This window comes from Myripristis murdjan, chromosome 4 (genome assembly GCF_902150065.1).
Source record: "Myripristis murdjan chromosome 4, fMyrMur1.1, whole genome shotgun sequence".
In the NCBI taxonomy this organism is placed as follows: Eukaryota; Metazoa; Chordata; class Actinopteri; order Holocentriformes; family Holocentridae; genus Myripristis; species Myripristis murdjan.
Genome location: NC_043983.1, coordinates 27813281 through 27835757, shown reverse-complemented (window position 1 = coordinate 27835757; position 22477 = coordinate 27813281). Strand labels below are relative to the sequence as shown.

Below are 22477 nucleotides of genomic sequence, written 5' to 3'. Positions count from 1 at the left end.
CCTCACCTTGTAACGATCAGTGACATCCAATATGTTTGGCTTGGGATCATCCCTTGTGTGTCCATTGTGTTCTCTGTTAAACGCTTTATTGATTAGCCATGAGTTAATTACAAATGACATCAACCATGGGTGCACGGAGGTGGCTAGTACACGACTATAGGATCCATCCTGCAGGAGCTGATGGATGTTGGCTACAGCCCTGCTCACACTGAAACCTTGTATTTCAACTTATCAGCTCTATTAAAAACTGGATTTTTATTACCCCTGTTGACATCCATGCATTCTTTTTAACTTTATTTTATTTTATTTTATTTTTTGACATTTTACAGTGCAGTGGTTTGGCACTGGCCAAGAGCATGCATGCAGTATTTTCTTGGCACAGGAGGGGAAAAAATAGCTGATAGTTGCAGTAAAAAGGCAGAATTAGATTTAGTTTCTGCAGGACATCAATGCTTAATTCTATCAACCACACCTTGATTCACCCTCTGCAAAATTATGAGACTGTGGCAAATCCATGGTAGGCCTATGGATGCTGTCGGATTCAAAACCGGCTAATGTATTCTGGTTTTAAGCTTCACTGAAAAATCCATAACCTCCCTTCACCTGATCCTGGGTCCGCTGCAGCCCTGAAAATAACCCCTCACTTATGACTTCTGCAAAAAAGGGAAAAAAGTTGTAAAAGACAGGAACAATAATAATAATAATAATAATAATAATAATAATAATAACATACAACAATAATAGGCCCATGTGTGAATATACATAACAGGAGTAACCTGCAAACAGCAGGCACTTTTTCGAGCCTTTTTTTTTCCTTTTCATGCCGTGTCAGTTTCTCTTTGACATTGCCGTATACTTTGTGCGAAGGGAAAAAGGAGCGAAAAAAATCTTTATCAAATCCCCATTCTGAGGCTTTCAATAAGGCAGGCCATTACCTCACTGGCGCTTTTGTTCGGCCTATACAAGAGAGAACAAAATGGTTATTCAGGAGGACGCTTTAGATTTTTATTGTGGGCTCGCTATTCACAAAGAGCACCGTTATTGTATTAAAAAGAACCATCTGTGGCAGAAACAATGGCTTCAAATTATCTGTGAATACCCAGTGAACAAAATATAAAGCTTTTTCCTGCTCATTATGTGGGCTAAGCTAGGGGGTGGAAGATAGGAGAGGAGAGGCATAGACTTTGCTATAACTGACTTTTGTTGTTCTTGCTTGCATTCTTCTCCTTTTTAAATCGGCCCCCTTTTCACATTGTGTGTCGCCATAAACGGCTTTTCTTGTTGCAGGGCTAGCGGAGAGGAGAGAGCGGAGCTCCAGACAGACAGCGGGACTTCGCCGGGTGCCACGCCGGCCCGCACGCACCGATTGTCGGATCGAAACCACGCGGACTACCGGGGTGCGAGCGGAGCGGCCGGTTGGACGTTTTGACGGCTGGGCACTGGAGCTTTGTCACGGCCAGCATGAAGCTCCCTCATCGGAGGAGGGTGTGGAAGATATGGTGGAGGTTGAGCCCGACAGAAAATGGCATCTTGTTTTATTTCTGCCAATCAAGACGAGAGGAGGACAACTCCCAAACTGGCAAGTAAGTTGGAGTACGACGTAGAGGAGAAGCCCGGTGCTTGTGTGTGTGTGTGTGTGTGTGTGTGTGTGTGTGTGTGTGTGTGTGTGTGTGTGTGCGCGCGCGCGCGCTAGTGTGTATGTTCGAGTGTGCGAGTGTCTGCGATGGTGTGTATGTTCGAGTGTGTGTGTGTGTGTGTGTGTGTGTGTGTGTGTGTGTGTGTGTGATATGCGGTGTGGTGGAATGAAACCGCATGGTATCATGAGCTTGACGGGCTGGCTGCTGGCCGTTTGGTTTTCTGCTCAACACACACACACACACACACACACACATTGCACCCCATCACCCTAAAGACAAAATACACAGTTTGCTCCTATAGTCTATAAGATTTTATATAATTTCTCAATTTTTGCCTCATCAAACATCTTTAATTATAGCCTAACGTTAAAATAAAAAAAAAACGACAGAATCTACACCACCTATTTTTTTCGTTTATTTATTTTGAAGCGTTTAATTATTTTGCATTATATTCTGTTGTTGTTGTTATTATTATTATTATTATTATTATTATTATTATTATTATTGTTGTTGTTGTTATTGTTATTATTATTATTGTTGTTATTATTATTGTTATTATTATTATTATTATTATTATCATTATTATTATTTTAAACATGAATGAACTGTCAAGCTGACAACTCCGACTTGATGCACTGTTTGGTTATGGAAGCCATTTATTGTAGCTTTGTATGAAGTAGAAATTTATTTGATCTCAAAGTGGAAATGTCAACTGTGTGACAATAAGCGTAACACAGACTATTTGTCAGTGTCTAATTAAATTATCATTTTTTTTTTATAATGAACAATACAGTGTCATAATCATGAAAGTATGCATTCGGCATTCATCCATATGACCTTGTTTTTGTGTCAGAAATGTGAAGGCGATTTCCACCGATATAGTTTCTCTGAAGTTGCATGTATTTTTCAGTTTATGATTCATACAGCAGGACAGGAGTGTTTTGATGGTGTTCTGCTAGCTGCATCTCCAGCCCCTGGCACGGCCCCTAGCGGCAACATAATACCAGTTTATGTCCATTTCACCTGAAATCTCTCTCTCTCTCTCTCTCTCTCTCTCTCTCTCTCTCTCTCTCTCTCTCTCTCTCTCTCTCTCTCTCTCTCTCTCTGTCTCTCATTTATTTTTACCATGCAATTCTGAATTTATATCAGTTTAATATAGCCCCTTTAAGGATGTAAAAATGTTAAAATTTTAATTATGGGCCTCTGACAGAATGAATTGAAGTAGGTGCAAATCCAACAAACACGTCAGCGCGGTCACCACAAAAATATATTTAAGTTGTCCAAAATTATATTTTCCTGCCTAATAATATTAAGTTTTATAGCCTAAGTGTTCAAATGCGAGATCTCAGCATTGCTCTTGTTTTTCTCCCACAAAAAAGGATTTCAGAAACCTTGATCATTTTATTTTTTACACTTTTTTGCAGTACCTAAATTTGTACAACCACCAAACACGCAGCGTGCCGCTTGTCATATTTGCTGTATCCATCCCAACCTGGCGTCTCAGGGGTCTTACAAGTGGTCCGAGGGAGCCGCCCCGTTAGTTTCTCCTGTTTTTTTGTCAAATAACGGCTTTAATTCAGGATGATTGTGGATGCAGGGCCCATTCCCGGCTGGCTGGGGCCTGCTTTCAGAGAGCTGCAGGGCCCCGCTGTTCCTTTATTATCATAAGCAGATTAGAGGTAGCGGGGAACACACTCAGATGCAGATAGCAGCCGAGCGGCCCATTTCAACCTTGCATTATAATGGGCCGAGCTGCATGTGTCGCCTCTCGCAGCCTATTAAGCACAAGATGAATCTTATGTAAGGTTGCCGGGGCCCGGCATAATGAGAGCACGGGGGCTCCGCTCCTCTATTTATTATCAAATGACTAAAACAAAAATAATAAGGCCTGATCTATTCAGATTTAATTATGATTTAATTTAGAGACATGCATTTAAATTAAATTATTTCAGGTGTATGTACTTGATCTGTCTTTAATTATTGGAACTGTGTCTGGCTTGCGGATTTAGACAGGCAGATGTGATGTTGTGAATATTAAGGCCTCCTGTCCTCTGCAGTTTTCCAACCTCTAGACACAGCTGTCTCTTTTAATTTGTCGGCTTTTTATTTTTATTGACCACTGGTATTTACATATTTTTTAAAGAACATTTTAGCATTACCTCCACATGTTAAACTTAACGCTAAAAAGCGACCGTTCCCCACTGATGTTTCACTGTAGAAAAGAGGACGCCCAGCTTGTAGATTGGCTTGTTCTCCTCTCTCTGGCCAGTAGGCGGCGCTGGCGTCACGCAGCAGGACGTCCTGCTTTCAGACTGAGGATTCAGGAAAAAAGCAAAACAAGTGGCATCAACACTTCTCCTAACCTTAGAAACTTTGGTCAAATTCGAGATAAAATAGCATGAGTGACTGCAACGATTTATTTCAGTCGACATTATTTGTTTGATGATGCTGCGCCTGTGATGTTTTGTTTTCCTTTGATAATAACACACTGGCTGGTTTGATCCAGACTAAATGGAGCAGGTGGAGGCTGCTTTTCATTTTTCATGCACACTAATTGGTTGACGTGTCTGTTCAAATAAGCCATACTTTTTTCCTCCCCGAACACTTAATTTTCAAATTTCCTCCAGCTTTTTTCCCACCTCCTCCTCTCCGTTTGTCCGTATAGTAGCCTATGGCCCCGCTACAAAGCCCTAACAACAACAGCAGCACTATGGCAGTGGAAGTGGAGTGGAGTTGGGTCTTTGTCCGGACAGATGTAGCGACAACATCCCAAACAAAACCGCTTATTTGTGCTGAGATGAGCCCGTCTGCCTTCTGTGTGTTGGCATTCAACTTCACTAAACAAAAGGACTGGGGAAACATCTTGGATTACCTTTCCTCTTTTCAACGCTAAAAACCAGCCACGGCCCCCCCACCCCCCTCACGCACTCACACACGCACTCTCTCTGACACACACACACACACACACACACACACACACAGCAACAGCCCTTCAGTGCTTTGAGTTAACTAAGAAAGTTTATTTAAGTGTTGTTATGTTATTTGGGCCGTTAAGTGGGGAATTAGTGACTTTTTGATTCAAACAACAGCAGTGCCATTGTCCGTGACGTAATGTCACCCTCAAGATGTAGCCTTAGCTAATGTTAAATATCAAAGAAATTAATGCAAATAAATGTTAGTTATTATACACATTTTATTTTACCACCTGATTTATCTTGTGTGTGTGTATATATATATATATATATATATATATATATATTTAATGAACTGCACATTTCAGTCAGTCAGGGCTTGAAGGCATATTTACATATTTACATATTGCACCACATTTACTAGACAAGCCTGTGTTTACTTTTTAGTTGTTTTTATCAGAGAACTTTTAGCATTATTTTAAGCAGATTAACATCAAAGTTTACCAAGCTCAATTTTATTTCCATACTCACCAGACAACACAGTCTAATTTCCCTACAACTGACATAAATCCTCTGCTTGCTTCTCCATCCACATAATATTGGCATGAAGACCTAGAAAAAATTATACTCTGGGAATATATATATATATATATATATATATATATATATATATATATATATATATATATATATATATATATTCCCAGAGTTATATCACCATAAGCCTGGTAATGGTAAATATGTACTTTGTATTGGCTCATATGGGCAGCCTGTGTATGTGTGTGAGTGAGTGTGTGTGTCTCCGGGCAGAGCTGGCCCCGCCCCTTTATGCTAATTAATGCCTCCCATTGGTGTGTCAGGGGAGCAGGGCTGCTCTGATTGGCCAGGTCGAAGCCATTTATTCGCTGACAGCCCCGTCACATGAATGGTTGTCTATTAACTTGTTCAAAAACTATCTGGAGTTGTCAAGGCTTCGGCGGACAGGGGCGAAAAGTATAGTTTGTTGATGCTTTTACGGAGAAGCGACGGGGAGAAGTTTGTGGACACAACATAGCAGGGACCTATTGGGAGAAGGCTCTCTCTCTCTCACACTCGCACACACACGCTCACACACACACTCACTGAGAGGGGGAGAGAGTGAGAGTGTGTGGAGACTCGGTTTGGTGCTGCTTGTTGTGTTTTTTTCCCTCCCAGTGAAAAGTTGCAGAGAAAATCGACAGGTAACTTCAGCAGCGGCGGCAGCAGCGCTGTTCTCCTCCTGTCCTACCTCTGGTTTGTGGAGTTGTCTCTGTGTTTTTTCCTCTTCTGCCTGGGAGCTCCAACTAAAAGCTGTTCCTGATGTATAACATGATGGAGACTGAACTGAAGCCCCCCGCTCCCCAGACCAACACGGGGGGCACGGGCAACACCAACACGTCCGGCACCGGCACCAACCAGAAAAACAGCCCGGACCGGGTCAAGAGACCCATGAACGCCTTCATGGTGTGGTCCAGGGGCCAGAGGAGGAAGATGGCGCAAGAAAACCCCAAAATGCACAACTCGGAGATTAGCAAGCGACTGGGCGCCGAGTGGAAACTTCTGTCGGAGAGCGAGAAGAGACCTTTCATCGACGAAGCCAAGAGGCTGCGGGCCCTGCACATGAAGGAGCACCCGGATTACAAATACCGGCCCCGGCGGAAAACCAAGACCCTTATGAAGAAGGACAAGTATACCCTTCCAGGCGGGCTGTTGGCCCCGGGAGGGAACGGGATGGGAGCCGGGGTCGGGGTAGGGGTGGGAGCCGGACTGGGCGGTGGGGTGAACCAGCGGATGGACAGCTACGCTGCGCACATGAATGGCTGGACCAACGGGGGCTACGGCATGATGCAGGACCAGCTGAGCTACCAGCACCCGGGGCTGAACGCGCACAACCCGGGCCAGATGCAGTCCATGCACCGCTATGACATGAGCGCCCTGCAGTACAACACCATGACCAGCTCTCAGAGCTACATGAACGGCTCGCCCACCTACTCCATGTCCTATTCCCAGCAAACCACGCCGGGCATGACCGCTCTGGGTTCCATGGGGCCCTCCTCGGTGGTGAAGTCCGAGTCCAGCAGCTCCAGCCCGCCCGTTGTCACCTCGTCGTCCCACCGGGCCGCCCCGGGCTGCCAAAGCGGGGATCTGAGGGACATGATCAGCATGTACCTGCCCGGGGCGGAGGTGAGCGAGCAGACCGCTCAGACCAGGCTACACATGTCCGGGCACTACCAGAGCACCGTGCCCGGGACGACGATCAACGGCACGCTGCCGTTAACACACATGTAAGAGACACAGCAAAAAAGAGAGAGAGAAAGAAAAAAAGAACTTTTCTAAGAGACACTGTGGACTACTTAACTTGGACTATTTTTGTACAGAAAAATTTCGAGTTGGGAAAAAGTTGTATAGAAGAAGCCTCCAGGAAAAGGACACACGACTCTTTTTTTCTTTCATTTTATTCTAAGGAAACTCTAGAGGAACGGTAGGAGATCCCGTCTTCGGCTGGTGGATGAAGTTTGGAAGACTAGAAAGTGGGAGTCGCAATCAAATGTTTTATTATTGCAATCACCTTTTGTACAGTATTTATCAAAGAAAACATTACAATCAGATGAAATTGTTTGTTAAACTGCAAGAGGTTACATTTTGTTTTATAAAACAGCGTCAGTTCTGCAGAAAATAGCTTAATAAAATTGAAAAGGGCAGAACTGGAAATGAGCAGGAGCGATCAGTTATGCTCCTTTATTACTGCAAACATTGGAAAGAAAAAGGGACAGATAAAACGAAGCAGGTAAAGCTGTTTTTCCATTTAAGGTCAATATTACTAAAACGTTTTAATTTCGTAAAAAAGGATAAACGACAAACTTTTTGTTTCCTCTCACACAGCTTAAAAAGACATAGGTTAATTTATATTTCCGTCTCCCACTTTTCATCTGTTAGAGGTATGACGCTTGTGCTCTTTATTTTCTAATTGATTTGTACAATTTCTGTATATTTACTGTGATATTTTAAGTTTTTATTTCAAAATTCATTCCCGTAGTTGTATTTTAAAATTGTGGCCTGTACGCAGAAGCCAACCACTCCATGTATATATATACCGGAACTAATACCATCCTTATAACAGTTACAACAGCTCAGTTTTTTTTTCCTTTTTTTCTTTCTTTTTTTTTTTTTCTTTTTTTTCAATATGCAGTTTGAAATGAATAAATTTTGGAAATTTGGATACTTGAAATTGTATGAGTTTTGATTTTATTTCTCTTTCAACCAATAGAGGTGTAGGCGGTCTTCACATGTTGAGCTGTCATCTGTGGAGCATTTCTGCCTTTCTTCTGTTGTCATTATTTAACTGTAAATTGATAGGATTTTATTAATATAAAGCTCAATGGGCTTTTTTTAAACTGACTCTTTCAAACTGAAGTGATAAAATTATCCAGCTGTGTGTTTTGCGTCGTGGTGCTTGTGTTCATAACCTATTTTATGTTGATGAGTGAAACCAGAGTTTATAATGCTCAGGTTAACAAAGTTTTTATTTTTTTAGTGCAACCCGTAATGCCTGCGGATGGCCCCATGCACTGGAAGCCAAAGTTTGTTGCCTGTTTCCTATAAAGGGGAAGATTTTTCCACCAAAATGTCCAAGGTCCTCAGGTATAGACTGTCCTTTTTCCTCTTCCTAAAATCAAACACAACAACAAATCAAAATGAATTGCCCGTATACCAATCGCATATAACTGAAAAAAAAAAAAATCTTTCCTTTTTAAGATATGATTTATTATGTGTTACTTCTTGGTATTGTGGGCCGAGAATCCTGCTCTGAATTAGGCAGAAGATTGCAGGAGTAATGATCATGCGATCTGTCAACACTTTGAATGCCAGTATCTTATTTATCAGGCATAAATTATATTTATTACTGTCATCCTTTTTAAGTTTTGTCTGTGCTTGCTCAAAGAGGAATTCATGTCATTGGTGGACTTTTTTTTTCTTGTGACAATCACTGTGTCCGTGCAGTCTATATCTGCTATATATTTTGGTATTTATTGGATTATGTGGAATATTGTAACATGAGTTCAGGCCTTGTTTCCATTTTGTAACATTTCCTCTAGTGATATTATCTAACAAGGTTTGGGTTATTTTTTGCTGCTTTTTTCGTTTATCTCCCCCCTATTTTATCAAATCACTGGAGCTGGCTTATCAGTCTAAATGTTCAATTAGGCCTAAATTGAAGGTGAGCCCTCCTGAAAGAATCCAGGCGAGCGGGAGCAGCCCGGATGCTTTTCTGCCGTGATTAAATAGCTCCATATAGTCTCGAGTGTGGCCATTTTAATTTAATGTTTAATCAAACGGGCCCTGCTGTTTCCCGTTAACCTCGGTTCTCACGGTTCAAACTCTCCGGTGACTCTCGGTGATCACCCCCCCACCCCCCCATCCCCCACCCCATTACCCCCGACACCCCCACCCCTTAAAAAAACAAAAACACGGAACCGGTTCCAAAATGTTTCCCATGCATCTCTGCCAGGCTGCTTTCCCTCTTATAATAATAATCCTTATGATGAGCTCACAGCTCGCTTTGAATTTAACTAACGGTTTTAAATCTGGGGGGAGTGTGTGTGTGTGTGTGTGTGTGTGTGTGTGTGTGTGTGTGTGTGTGTGTGTGTGTGTGTGTGTGTGTGAGTGTGTGTGTGTGTGTGTGTGTGTGTGTGTGTGTACCGAGGTAGATTAGGGGCCGTAGTGTCTTGCAGGCTGGGTCCCGGGGGAGCGGAGCTCACATTAACCGGCAGATGAATATTTGAAGAGGCCCCTCGGTATTTATCCGTCCACTCCGCTCCCTCTCTCCCAGCTGGACCTTCAAGAGGTCAAGGGATCGTTGGCTGCCCGTTAATTATTGATCCGAGCAGCCGAATTGGTTGTAATAGCTGAGAACACCGGTGATAAACAGCTTGTTTTAAAAGGTCGGAAGAGTAGACGCATTAAATTCTCGGTGTGTTTTTTTTTCTTCTTTTTTCCCCCCCTGAACACCGGGCTCCTGCAGGCCCGCAGGCCCCGCGAAATTAGTATTTTTCCAGCCTGAGCGCCGGAGCTTTGATGTGATGAAAGACAGTTTTCAATGGATGCAGAGAATATTTGAGAGAAAAAAAGGTGTATTCAAAGATCAGCTTGTATTTCTGGTTGAATATTTTAAAGCAGGCTTAATAAAAAAAAAAAAAAAAGAAAAAGAAAAGAAAAGAAAGAAAGAAAGAAAGAAAGAAAGAAAAAAACTGTCGCCTATTTGTAAAGATCCGATGTTACATCCACCCGACTGTCCCTTGAAAAGGAAGCCACAATCAATGGTAAACAACCAACCTATTGAACAATCCCGTTGAATTTCAGTGGTGTCCTTTCGTAACGTGTTGGATTTAGATTTTTTGGAAATTGTTTGGAAATGATGTATGTGGCCGCTAAATGTCATTTATGCGAACATCTTTTTTTTTCTTTGTTTCCAATTTTCTGTACGCTATTTAGCCTATATCTTTATTATCTTATCAAAATCAGCCTTGAGAAGAGAGACCTTTCCTAGCCTATATGAGTATGTCCCGGCTGTATCCTGTAACTGATCGCTCAGAAAAAACACTGATATCACATCTCAGTAGAAAAAATATTACTCTGCATTGAGCCCCCCAGTTTTCCCAAAATGTGATTTAATCTCAGAGGCGCTTTAAGCTCCGTGGCTCTCCTGTTCAAACATTAAATAAAGGCGCTGCACAGCCAGCCAGCGGTGACGGTGATACAGGGAATCAGGTGTCTAAAATGTTTCACCTCAAGGCGACAAAACACGGGCACACTACAGGCAGCATCCCTCCAGCAACACGGGATTTTGTTTAAACTTAATTTGTTTACAGAAAAACACACTTTCTGTTGGAAACTAATAACTAACAATTAATGACGCTCCAGATGAGTTTGACTGGAGTGGACTAGAAGCAAAGGGCCTTCCTCTGGTACCGCTCGTTAAGGTGGATAACCGGAAGTGCCGTTTTATATAATTTTGAAACCCCAAGGTTGTTCCCATCCACCCATCCACCCATCCATCCATCCATCCATCCATCCATCCACGTCTCCTTCCGTTTCTCGCGTGCAGAGCCTTGCTGTCGGTGCTCGAGGATATTTGGACTGCAACAGGTGGTAGGCGCGCGCCTTTGCTTTTTTTGCTCCCGGTAAAAAAGGAAAAAAAAAAACTTCCCAGATGTTATCCAGGATAGCCGGGTCTGTGTGTGTGTGTGCGTCTCTGTGTGTGTGTGAGTGTGTGTGCGCGCGCGCGCGCGCGCGTGTGTGCACTTGTTCTGTATAGCTTTCAAGAGGCCTCTATCACGGCGCTCAAGCTTGTCATTAATTCATTTGTATGGTAGCGGATATCTAACATCTCTAATTTATTTATATTACTTTATTTTTTACTTTTCCCTATGTAGGCCTATAAACCAATATTTGGCTCTGGTACAAGGTTATGAAACATTATTTGTAGGCTTGCAGGATAGACAGTGTCAGGCCTGCCTGACAAAGTAGGAGTAATAATAGTAATAATAATAATAATAATAATAATAATAATAATATGGGATTGACAGTAAATAAATGGCTGTAGAAATGTGACAATAGGCAGTTATCGGCCTAGTAGCCTGGGTTTCCAAATCCTGTGTTTGTGGTTGAGATTATATGATTTTATTAATTAGGTCAAACCCCCCCACTCACCCATCACCAACACCACAGACACACACACGCACACACACACAAACAAAACGAGCTTAGTGGGCTATAATCCCACTATAGAGCCACTTTCCTTTTTCACCATGTTGCGGATAATAAAGGAGGGGGGAGTAACGTCATTCATACATGACGGGAGAGAAATCCAACGTAGTCGTTACTTCTTATTTTTTGTTGTGCTTTAGTTTCACACATTGTTTTCTCTGTTGCAACACAAGGGACAGTGGTATGTATGTATGTATTTATTTATTTATGGGGAACCACTTGAAATATTTTATGACCTCAGCGCAGTCTTGGTCCATTGACATATGTTAGTGGCTAAATTAAGAAAAAAATATAAAGTTGCAGCCTAGCCATCTGGTTCATAATGTAGCATCTCACCACAATATATATCAAAAAACACAAACAAACAAATTTGTTTACAAAATGTAAAAATAAGACAAATCTTGTTGTTTTTGTTCCTTCTGGTGATATTATTTTGCATCCCAGCAGTTGTTTTAAGTCTGGCTCGACGTGAAGCTGCTGACATCTCTGCCTTATTACAGAGAGAGAGAGAGAGAGAGAGAGAGAGAGAGAGAGAGAGAGAGAGAGAGAGAGAGGAGTGGTTGAATAGCAGAATAGCAAAACTGTCAGAGCAGAGTCCTCGTGTGTTTGAGCGCGCGAGTCTGTATGTGCGTGCGTGCGCGCGCGCTTGTATATGTGTGTGTGTGTGTGTGTGTGTGTGTGTGTGTGTGTGTGTGTGTGTGTGTGTGTGTGTGGAGAGCTGAGGGACTGAATGGCAGCCAGTAGCCTGCTGATCTAGCGCAGGTGCAGGGAAGGGAAGCGGAGAGAGGAGGGGGTCTCTCTCTCTCTCTCTCTCTCTCTCTCTCTCTCTCTCTCTCTCTCTCTCTCTCTCTCTCTCTCTCTCTCTCTCTCTCTCTCTCTCTCTCTCTCTCTCTCTCTCTCTCTCTCTCTCTCTCTCTCTCTCTCTCTCTCTGTTCTATTCACTGGGACCACACACTGACACCGACCAGCATGCCATCAGCCTCGCGCAGCTCTCGGCCTGCATTCTCAGGGGCTCGAGGCCTCAGTGAGACCGCATTCTGCCTCTGCCCCCCTCCCCTCTCCCCCCACCAGCGGCTCGAGCTCCGTTTATCATTTCTGCTCATTGATGCTGACAGCTTTATAGAGCGCCATCATTAAAGGAATGCATGCTTTGCACCGGATCACGGCTCTAGCTTGCTCTAGTTAGAAAAACAACTGTATTCGATTTGTGGCTTTTTTTATTCTAAAACTTTATTGAGCCTACTTGTATTTACATGCATTCATTTAATAAATTAGGCTGCCATAATAACCGTCTCAACTGCCACGAGCTTGTATATGATGTCTAACCAAATAAGCCCAGTTAACCCTTTTTATTTTTGTAAAATAACCAAATTATCCGATTTTGTCAAGGTTTTCTAATGGTATTTAGTCTTTGTTTAAATTAAAATAAGCATTTTGAGGCTGATGGAAGTTCATAAACATTATGAGAACACAATGACATATTTTAAAGTTGTTTGTTAAAGCTACATTGATGTCATCTCTCTTATCACTCTCAAATCACAACATGGAGCTTATATATGTTTTTATTTAAGGCTCGTGGTTTCTTTATATCTCAACGGCTGGACTGTTATAAAACTGAGAGCTATTCTCTTCACTTCTGATTGGCTGCAGGCCGATTTAAAAAAAAAAAAAAAAAAACTCACAACAATGAATTCAAGTAAACGAGAATCACCACACCATACTGGAGGGTAGCCTACTTATGCGTTGCTTAGCAACCACTTTGTTTAGCTGCTCCTCAAGAACTATTTTGCTTGCCAGAAGAATAACAAACTATAGTCTAATTGATTTTGAAACTGGAGACATTTGTCAAAAGATGGCGTTGTATTTTTCCAATAATTATTATATAATATTGTATTATTATTGTTGAATCAAAAAAAACATCGTGACTCGAGGCAGATATTTGGGCCTGTAGTGCTCTAAAACCAGACTGCCTAAAACAAGGCCTCTCCTGCTGGCTTACAGGACGTAAATATGGTGGAGGTCTAATGGTGGTGAAGGCTCCGAGTTTTCACCCCACTCATTGGCCTACATATTGTGAGTCTTGAACAGATTAGGCCGGGAGAGAAGAGGAAGCAAAAGAGAGGGGGTCTAACTTTGGGAGCAACATAAGGCCTGTTTTAGTCTATAGCCTACTGTAGGATAATGCAGTTTTTAAAAACTTCCTTCAGCTCTTCGCTTAAATCTGAGCCACAGAGAACAGGCTCTGATCAACCTGGGCTAGTCACTCAAAGTTTTGTAGGCCTATAAGGTTACTATCCACTACTAATTTCAGAATAAGTGCTTTTACTTTAGCTGCATTACTTCATCCATTCTTTGACAAAGTACTTTGGCGAGTATTAAACCGTCCATTAATTAATTATAAATGAATTAGCCTATCTCTAAAACTGGCGGATGCAGGCTATCGATTGTTCCTTCCCCTCATACATAGTGATCACTTCTCAATTAAATGGGAAACCAATCAGCGTTGAAATCCATGTCTTTTTTTTTTTTTTTTTTTTTTTTTTTTTTTTCCACTTCACCCAAACAGTCAGATGGTCAGTTGGGAATACAGTGGGCCTGTGTTACAGAGTTTGATTAAGAAAACCACAAAATTAAATTGATTCTTATTTCTTCATGAAAATTACTAGGACGCAATAGGCCCAATCAGTTTTTCTTTTTGTTTGTTTGGGCATGTAAAACTAGCCTATATCCCAGATATTTAGCATAATTATGATATGATCATTTCAATCACTGAGATAAGTCGTTAGTGAAGCGATAGGTCCGGTGGTTCAAGACCGCCATCTTTATTAGGACTGTTACAGTCACTGATTTTAGCATGTTATTATTTTATAATATGCCTATTTTCCCCATTCAATAATGGAAATGCAAGTGTCACATGTAAGCACATTGTCTTATAACTAATTCGAGTTAATACAGCCGTAATGACAGTATAACAGCGCACTAATTGCCCTTTTTTCCTCCACAACAATGCTACCAGATCAGCATCTCTTTATTATTTAATAACGTCAAACGCTTGGCTGGCTGTGCTGGCTGCTGAGCCTGGCTGCTGTTGGGAAGAGGACAATGCTGCTCCCATTCAGGAGATTCATTCACAAGCTATATGGTCAGTGGAGAAAAAAGAAAATAAATAAAGAGGGAGGAAAGGACATATTTAACAGCTGTCAGCCTCAAACAGACTGAGTTTGAAATGGACGTCTGGGCGTCGCTGATTCAAATAAAGATTAAGACAAGGTTTTATAAAACAAACAAATTATTATCAGCAAATGCAGACACGTTGTGAGGATATGTTTTATTCGAAATTTATTCCGTGAATCGTTTGCTCTCCAGCCCGTCCAGGCAGCGTAAAGCAACAGGTGACTGAATGGGACCGTCCCAGCTGGGCTGCAAGTGAAAGTGGCGCATTTTATGTGGAGACAAAAGTTTACTGACGCCCGTCCCCCTCCCGGATTTCGGGAGGGGTGTGGGTGGGTGGGTGGACTGGTGCACATCCAGCCCATGTTACCAGTAAATGATCAAATCTACCCTCTTTTTGCCAGTACAAGGTCTAAATTGCGGGAAGTCCTCTCGAACTACAGCCTAACGTTATAATATATTTTAGGAGGATGCCATTCATATTCAAATATTATTGTGCTACCATAGGAGACGATAAAAAAATATGACAAATTTACCAGGCCGCTGTAATCTCCGTATTTGAGAACATTGATACGCCTTAAGTCCTTATAGGATTATTATAGCAATATTGTAGTGATGCCATCAACATAATTTAAAAAAATCGCCTTTCGGCCAAAAGGAGCTATATAGGCCTATATATATCTACGATAAGGTCACTATAAATTCCATGTGGAAGTAAGGGGATATTTCAGAGGCGTTTTTTGGGCTATGAGGAAACCAACAAATTCCCTGACTCCTGATGGCTGGAACAATGTCATCGGTTTTCGACGCAGCCCGGGGGAAGCAGGGAGAGGAAGGGCAGGCCCGGGCTATCTGCCACCCATGGCCGGCTGGCAGAGCCTGGGAGGCCGCGGAAAGACGGAGCAAGACCCGGGAGGAGGGGAGGGGAGGAGGCGAGGGCTGGGATGAAGGAGAGTTGGGATTCTCACACTGGCTCTGTCTGGCTGTTTCCCCCACCTAATCGCGGGCTATCGCGGATTTTGTTCAAATGCGTTCGTGTGCAGCTTGTTTTATAGCGCGGTTGACACAACAGGGTGCCAAAGAAAATGCGCGCAGTAGGTAACATGTTGACTATAATAAATAAGACTGAAATGATATAGCCTGTTTTTATGGATAGCCTACATGCATTTGCATGCGGAGAAACGATTATTTAATTGAAAATAACGCCCTTATTGGTGTCAACAGGAGGAGGAAGCTTCTCGAGACATAGGCTGCTTACAGTTTTGAGGGTCTGAGTCACAGAAGGACCAGTAGAAAATAAAGAAAAAATAGCTTTTCAGTTTCCATAAGAACCTCACCGATTTTTTTTTTTTTTTTTTTTTTTTTTTTTTTTTTTTTTGAAAAAAAATGAAGATTGGAACATTTCTGACTTGTAAATGTTCTTATGAACTCTTTTTATTTGAATGTCACTTGATCATTTGTGTCAGGCTGGACTGGTAGTCTAAAACACAGTCTCACTGTGTTATTTCTAACAGAGAAAAAAAGCTATTTATAACCACTGTTACTTTTACCATTGTGCAAGCTATCAGGGATTTCTTAATAGAGAAGGCTGTTGAGCTGATGGGACTGAATCATCATTAACAAGCCAACAGACACAGGAACCCCCCTCCTCTGGTCTCATTTCCCAGCATAGACACTAACCTCTTTCACTCTGTCATCAGCCCGACTCTCTCTCTCTCTCTCTCTCTCTCTCTCTCTCTCTCTCTCTCTCTCTCTCTCCCTCTCTCTCTCTCTCTCTCTCTCCCTCTCTCAGCACAGCACAGTTCATTGTTCTCCTCCCTCCCTCCCTGTCTCTGGCCCCCCGACCCAACTGTTGACCAACAACTCCACTCACACATTAAATGGGGAGGGGGTGGTGGTGTGTGATGGGGTTGTCCTATTTTAGAATATGACACAGTCAGAAATGTATGAAGAACAGTTGAGAACTAGGCCCAAACTGAACTTTCAACATTTGTTTGGGTGGTAAACAGGGACACGCTGGGTGACTTGGGTAAATAATGAATCACAATTTCAAGATACAGCCTCCAGGCTAGGCCAAATGAAATATAATTTAGTTTAGTAAAGTAATATTAAATGAACTGAAATGAATGATATAACTTTTCATTAAATAAAAGGCAATGAAACAATATAGGTTATAATAAAATAAAGGCTTTTGGATTTAAATTAAAAAAATAATTTATAACACTTTAAAACTTTTTTTTTTTTTTTTTTATCAGCAGAGTGATTGCATTGTTAATGAATGTGCAACAGTAGGTTCCACATAGCGGCTTGCTGTGTGTGTGTGTGTGTGTGTGTGTGTGTGTGTGTGTGTGTGTGCCTTTCAGAATAAAAGCTTTAGAAACTGTGCGGAGCAATGACCAAAAAAAAAAAAAAAAGGGGGGGGGGGGGGGGGGGGGGGGGGGGTCCCACGGCCCGCGTGCCTTTCTAGCCCTCGGGGACATGCGCGAGCCTTCTGAATGGATGCTCGAGAAACACTGTGTGCGTGTGTCTGTGTGTGTGTATGGGGGGCTGTTACAAACCATATCCGTTGTTTATTGAGTAGGATCTAATTAATTACATGACATTAAATTACAGTTATTGTGAAAACGCATGAGTGGGGCGGAGGCAAATCTAAAAATCACACCTTTGCTCTTAATTTCGATGTCTGTACAACTTCCATAATATATCTGTCATTACCAAAAAAAAAGGAACTGTGCAGATTGTGGATTTGTTATATTAAGCAAAGACTCATCTAAAGAAAACATTATTGAGGAGCTGAATGTAAAGCATTCGGGTGTGACAGAGACTTCAGCAGTGTGTTTTTAGAGCAGAATACATTACAGAGTTGTAGATTCTAACCAACAATACTAATGTGTGTTTAGACTACTTTAAAAGCAGCCTGCACAAATAATATGTTTTTAAGACTATAGCCCATACTTTACAGAATTAGAGCTTGTATCCAAAACGAAAGGATAACCACCATCACTAATGTATTTTTAGAGTACTTCAGGGAGACTTGAGACCATAATTAAGATTGCTAATGTGTTTCAGAGTGCCTAATAGATGGATAAACTGTAGCCAGTGTCAACTGTGTGCTTTCAGAGTAGGATAGTTTTCATTAGTTGGACACAACAATGTAGAAAAGTTATAGTGTTTAGAGTAGACTGCGTTACAAGGTGTTAAATAATATCCTACACCAGTATTATGTTTTTAGAGTAGCGATACATTACAAGGTGTTAGACAATAGCTGTTCAAAGGCCCCCTCACCGACATCAACATGATAGCACTCTCAGCTGCACAGGTAGCAGATTATACACTCACACACACACACACACACACACACACAGAGGGAGAGAGAGAGAGACTGCATGCAGTATGTGTATAAAGGCTGCACTCATCCTTTAGAGCACACACCCTTCTTCTTTTTTTCCTCTGATTAGAAATTGGCCTATACAACATTGGGTAAAAAGTGAACACTACATGTCATGCATTATGTCATTTTGATTGTAGAATTGTGTACACTGTACAAGAGGAAGCATTCCTAGTTAATTAAATTACAGCAGAACTATTAAACTGTTCCTCAGTTTGCTGGATCCTCTGGATGTCCCTCAAGGACCCCTGGAGGTCCCCAGACCTCATTTTGAATGTGTTACGTGGTGTGTTAACAGGGATGTGTCATTTTCAGCAGCAACTGGAAAACACTCCTGGTTACTTTTCCACTTATTTTGATGATGATTTGACGGCTACACACTTCACAACAACAGCTGTTGTGCTGTTTTAACAAATCACATTGACATATGTCACCGGCAAATTACACTCATTGATGTTGTGGAAATGCCACATCCCTTTCAGCGGCCAATTACCCATCTAACCTACGAACTTACCTGTGTTGGTGTGCTCATCTAAAGGATGCGTTGTAATTTATCACATGTGTCTTTTATGGGTTACTCCTCAACACGGGTGTCATGTGTTAAATATGTGCTATTAGCAGTGTTGCCTCAGAAGAGTCAAGTAAGTCAAAAACTCTGTCCTCGTAAAAGAAAAAAAAAGCGACTGAAAGACACATTAAACCACACTGATGTGGTGAAAATGACTTTCTAGTTGCGCTGATCTCACACATCACACCTCGTTTATCTCTTCATGGTGCTAAATCATCAGGCTGAAGGAATTCCTGCTTTATTATTAATCATTTACCATCATGGCTAATAACTGCGGTAACGTGATCAGTTTACATGGCACCATTAATCATTACGATGATAATAATAACGCTGTAATACAATCACTGATATGGCACGCTGTCACACTGCCGATTGTATCTCACATCTGTAATCGAGCACAGAGCTGTCACTTTTAGACCAGGGGTTCAGAAGGTGTACACATCTAGACAGCAGTTATATTTTGACAGGTTCAGATTGTGTTTTAGGTGAGGGGAGTGCAGCGGTTTGTCTGGTGATGAAATGGTCTGATGATGTAAAGTGCTCTCTGGTCAGGCCTGTATGGCTGCAGGACCATTACTTGGGATTTCTGGAAAGTCATGGAATTTTTAGTTTTGCAAACAGAAGAAGTCAGGGAATTTAATGAATACTTGGGAAAAATCATGGAATATCATGTTATTTTGTCAGCCTAAGTTTGAACAATCAGTTACTAGTTATTCACTAAATGTTTATTTTCCACTGTGTGCACATTGTCCTCACTTCTCGGCAGATTAAATCATGATTAGTAAACATTAATGAGGCCTTTGAATCTAAGGTGTGTTTGTTTTTTTTTTTAATTTTAGAGAAGCCAAAAAAAAAAAAAAAAAAAAAAAAAAACTCAAGTTACAATTTAGTTATGGAAAAGTCAGGGACTTGAGGGATTTTACATTTGACCTTACAGCTGAGGGAACAAGATGAGACTAAGGATGTGTTTGGTTCAAACCTCACCACTACTTCATTAAAATAAAATAAATAAATAAAGCTCATTTTGAAGTGGTAAAACACTATGTGGATCTCCCTCTTAGCACTTTTTTATTGTTCAGCTTCACTGAAGACAGAAAGATTTTTGGATTGGTGTAAGACCTTTTTTCCCCAGTTGATCATGTTGACTGGAGTGTAGATTTCGATGGATTGCATCAGTCGCTATCAGGCTGGTCTGTGTGACTCCGAGGTCTTTCTCCCTCTCTCTCCCTCTCTCCCTCTCTCTCTCTCTCTCTCTCTCTCTCTCTCTCTCGCGCTCTCTCTCTCTTCCTCTCTCTCGCTCGCTCGCTCTCTGACAGAAGCTGTTGTTGAATGGAAGAGAGGCCTCTTTCAGTTTGGGTGTCCCCCGGGGCCAGCAGGCGTTTCACTGGAAGAGATAATCAGTCAGGACAGTTACAGACAGACAGGCAGACAGACAGACAGATTTGTCTGTCCACTGCAGCCAAGACATTGGGACAAAATGACAGTGGTTTCTTAAAGTTCTTAAAAAGTTATTATATTTGTCCTTTTATATTATATTTGTTGTAATCCTGTTGACAATATTGTCAGCCTGACGCTCAACGGATATGCCATGAAAAAAGTTCAAAAAGTTGTCCGTCATCCTTACTACAGGCATAGACCATTAAAAATACTTTAGGATTAGATTAGACTGGATTAGACTTTGTTGGTTGTTGTGGAGATGTTTTGCTGCAGCAGTAAGTAGTAGTAGGATACATGAAAGAAGAATAGGGTATAACTAAGACTAGAAAAAATGTGGGATTAGATTTGATTCGATTAGAGTAGATTTGAAGAAACTGGGTCACAGCAGCAGTAAGTGGTATTAGGATACATCAAAGAAGAATCAGATATAAACAAATCTAGAGAAAATGAGCGATTACAGTAAATCAGATTAGATTAGATTAGATAAGATTAGACTTTTGTGTTTGCTAGGGAGAAATTGTGTCACTGCCGCCGTAAGAAGTATTAGGATACATTAAAGACAAATAGGGTATAGATACCACTGCAGATAGTTGCATTAAGTAAAAATGTATGAATGAAAATTCAAAAAAAGGATGGACTCCATTATCAACAGGCTGCAGCAAACAGCAACAACAGCAACATTATAAACACTCAGATTCTAAATTGAATATTTTTCCCTCACACTAGAAACTGGTGAAAATACACTCTGATAGTCCTCGAGATCCTTAAGATTACCATTGTTATTATTATTGTTGTTGCTGTTTTTGCTGTTGTCTCCATCTTTGGTGCTCATCTCTGTACACTTCACCTGCCAATCAAACAGTGCGGGCGGGGCTTTTTCTTTTGATGAAGTTTCACTTTCTATAGGTGGTGTTCTTTTCTTCGTCCTCCTATCACTGCTGATGCTCAGTACCCAGCTCTTCCTCTTCTGTTTATCTCTAACAAACCAGAAACGCAGAACGCATCACTTCCTGTTCCTGTTTTCCTTGGTGAAGAGAAAACAAGCCACTGCAAGCTTAGAGCGGCAAATGAGCAGCAAGATTTTTTGAAGTGGATATAGGCTGAATCACTGTTGTGTCATATCAATAGGTAGAGAGTAGCAACAGAGACATTAATTTCCATTAAAATGTTTCATTTTTGGCATCTAAAACTCTTATTTGCTCTCTTATGGGCTCTGTAAGTTTCCATCGCAGGGTTGCTGAGTACACCTGTGTGTGTGTGTGTGTGTGTGTGTGTGTGTGTGTGTGTGTATGTTAAGTAGAGAAAAAGTAGGCTGCGGCGAATATAGGGCAGGGACACTGAGAGAGAGAGAGACAGGGAGAGAGACAGACAGACAGGTCTAGTCTGGTCTGGGTTGGGTTGGGCAGGTCAGCGCAGCAGCATTTGATTGTAAATAAGAGAGGAGTCAGTTCACACGCTGATCAAGTGACCGCCTGGAACAAGCGAGCCATTTGAATCAGGTGGCTATCTCCCTATCTGAGAGATCAGAGCCCTGTCACCCCCCACCCACCGCCTCCCTCCTCCCTCGTCATTGTATGTGTGTGTGTGTCCCTGCTGCAACACACACACACACACACACACATACACATACACACACACACACAAGTGAAATGACATGTCCCTCCCTGCTGGCTAGAAGGCCAGGCGGAGTGGCTGGATGAGATTTCACTGTCTCACGTTAGGAGAGGAGAGGAGAAGGGAAGAGGAGAGGAGAAAAGAGGAGAAGAGGGGAGAGGAGAGCTCTGTGCATGAGTGCAACACCCGGCAACCTGTCAGCGCAGTCCAGATGAACACGAGAAAAAAGCAAAGTTGTGTAATGTGGAGATGTCAGATGATTTATTAAGGATCTGAAACTGTACTTGCCAGAGAAAAACAAATTTTGTAACATTTTGTTTTTACGCTTTGATACACAGCAAGACACAGTCAGTTCACCTGAGCCTCCCCCCGTCTGCTGGTGAAGCCGTCCTGGTTTCAGAACATGACCCCTGCTGTCAATCTGCACGGTCATCTGTCTATTCTATTCTATTCTATTCTAGACCATTCTCCTCCAGTCACCTCTGTTGTTTTCTATTCTATTTTGCTCTATTCCATCCTAGTCTAGAATAAACTAGGATAGAATAGAACAATCTGACTATTCTACTGTCTTCTGTTCTATTCTATTCTATTTCATTAATTTATTCTAGTCTTCTCTGTTCTGTTCTGTTTTATTCTATTGTATTTTCACTGTTTCACTGTTCTGTTTTATTCCATTCTGTTCTTTCCCAGTCTGTTCTATTATATTGTATACTCATCTATTCTATTCTATTCTATTCTATTTTGTACTGTTCCAGTCTATTCTGTTCCATTCTTTTAGATTCTGCTCTGTTCTGTTCCAGTCTATCATACTGTATTCTGTATTATTCTATTCTGTTTTGCTCTGTTCTATTCTATTCTGTGTTCTGTTCTATTATATTAGAAATGTTTTATTATAAAGAAAAAGAAAAAAAGCTTCTGTACAAGATCTGTACGGGTTAAGTGTTTGCGATGCTCGAGCTGTGTC

The 22477-nt window shown here is 41.6% G+C and overlaps 1 protein-coding gene and 1 long non-coding RNA gene across 2 annotated transcripts in view; both read left to right on the top strand.

Annotated features, from left to right (window-relative positions):
- The window catches only part of LOC115358097 (uncharacterized), a 90996-nt gene that overhangs the window by 36895 nt on the left and 31624 nt on the right, over positions 1-22477 (top strand). The window contains exon 2 of the long non-coding RNA XR_003928153.1: positions 1288-1583. This is a non-coding gene — a long non-coding RNA (uncharacterized LOC115358097). The remainder of the gene's footprint in view (positions 1-1287; positions 1584-22477) is intronic.
- Positions 5492-6872, top strand: sox2 (SRY-box transcription factor 2). Its single transcript, XM_030049916.1, has one exon. The coding sequence runs from the start codon at positions 5888-5890 to the stop codon at positions 6854-6856; it is 969 nt and encodes a 322-aa protein (XP_029905776.1). The 5' UTR covers positions 5492-5887; the 3' UTR covers positions 6857-6872.

Coding starts and splice junctions, on each gene's coding strand:
- sox2 (XM_030049916.1), top strand. CDS start 5,888: ATGTATAACATGATGGAGACTGAACTGAAGCCCCCCGCTCCCCAGACC.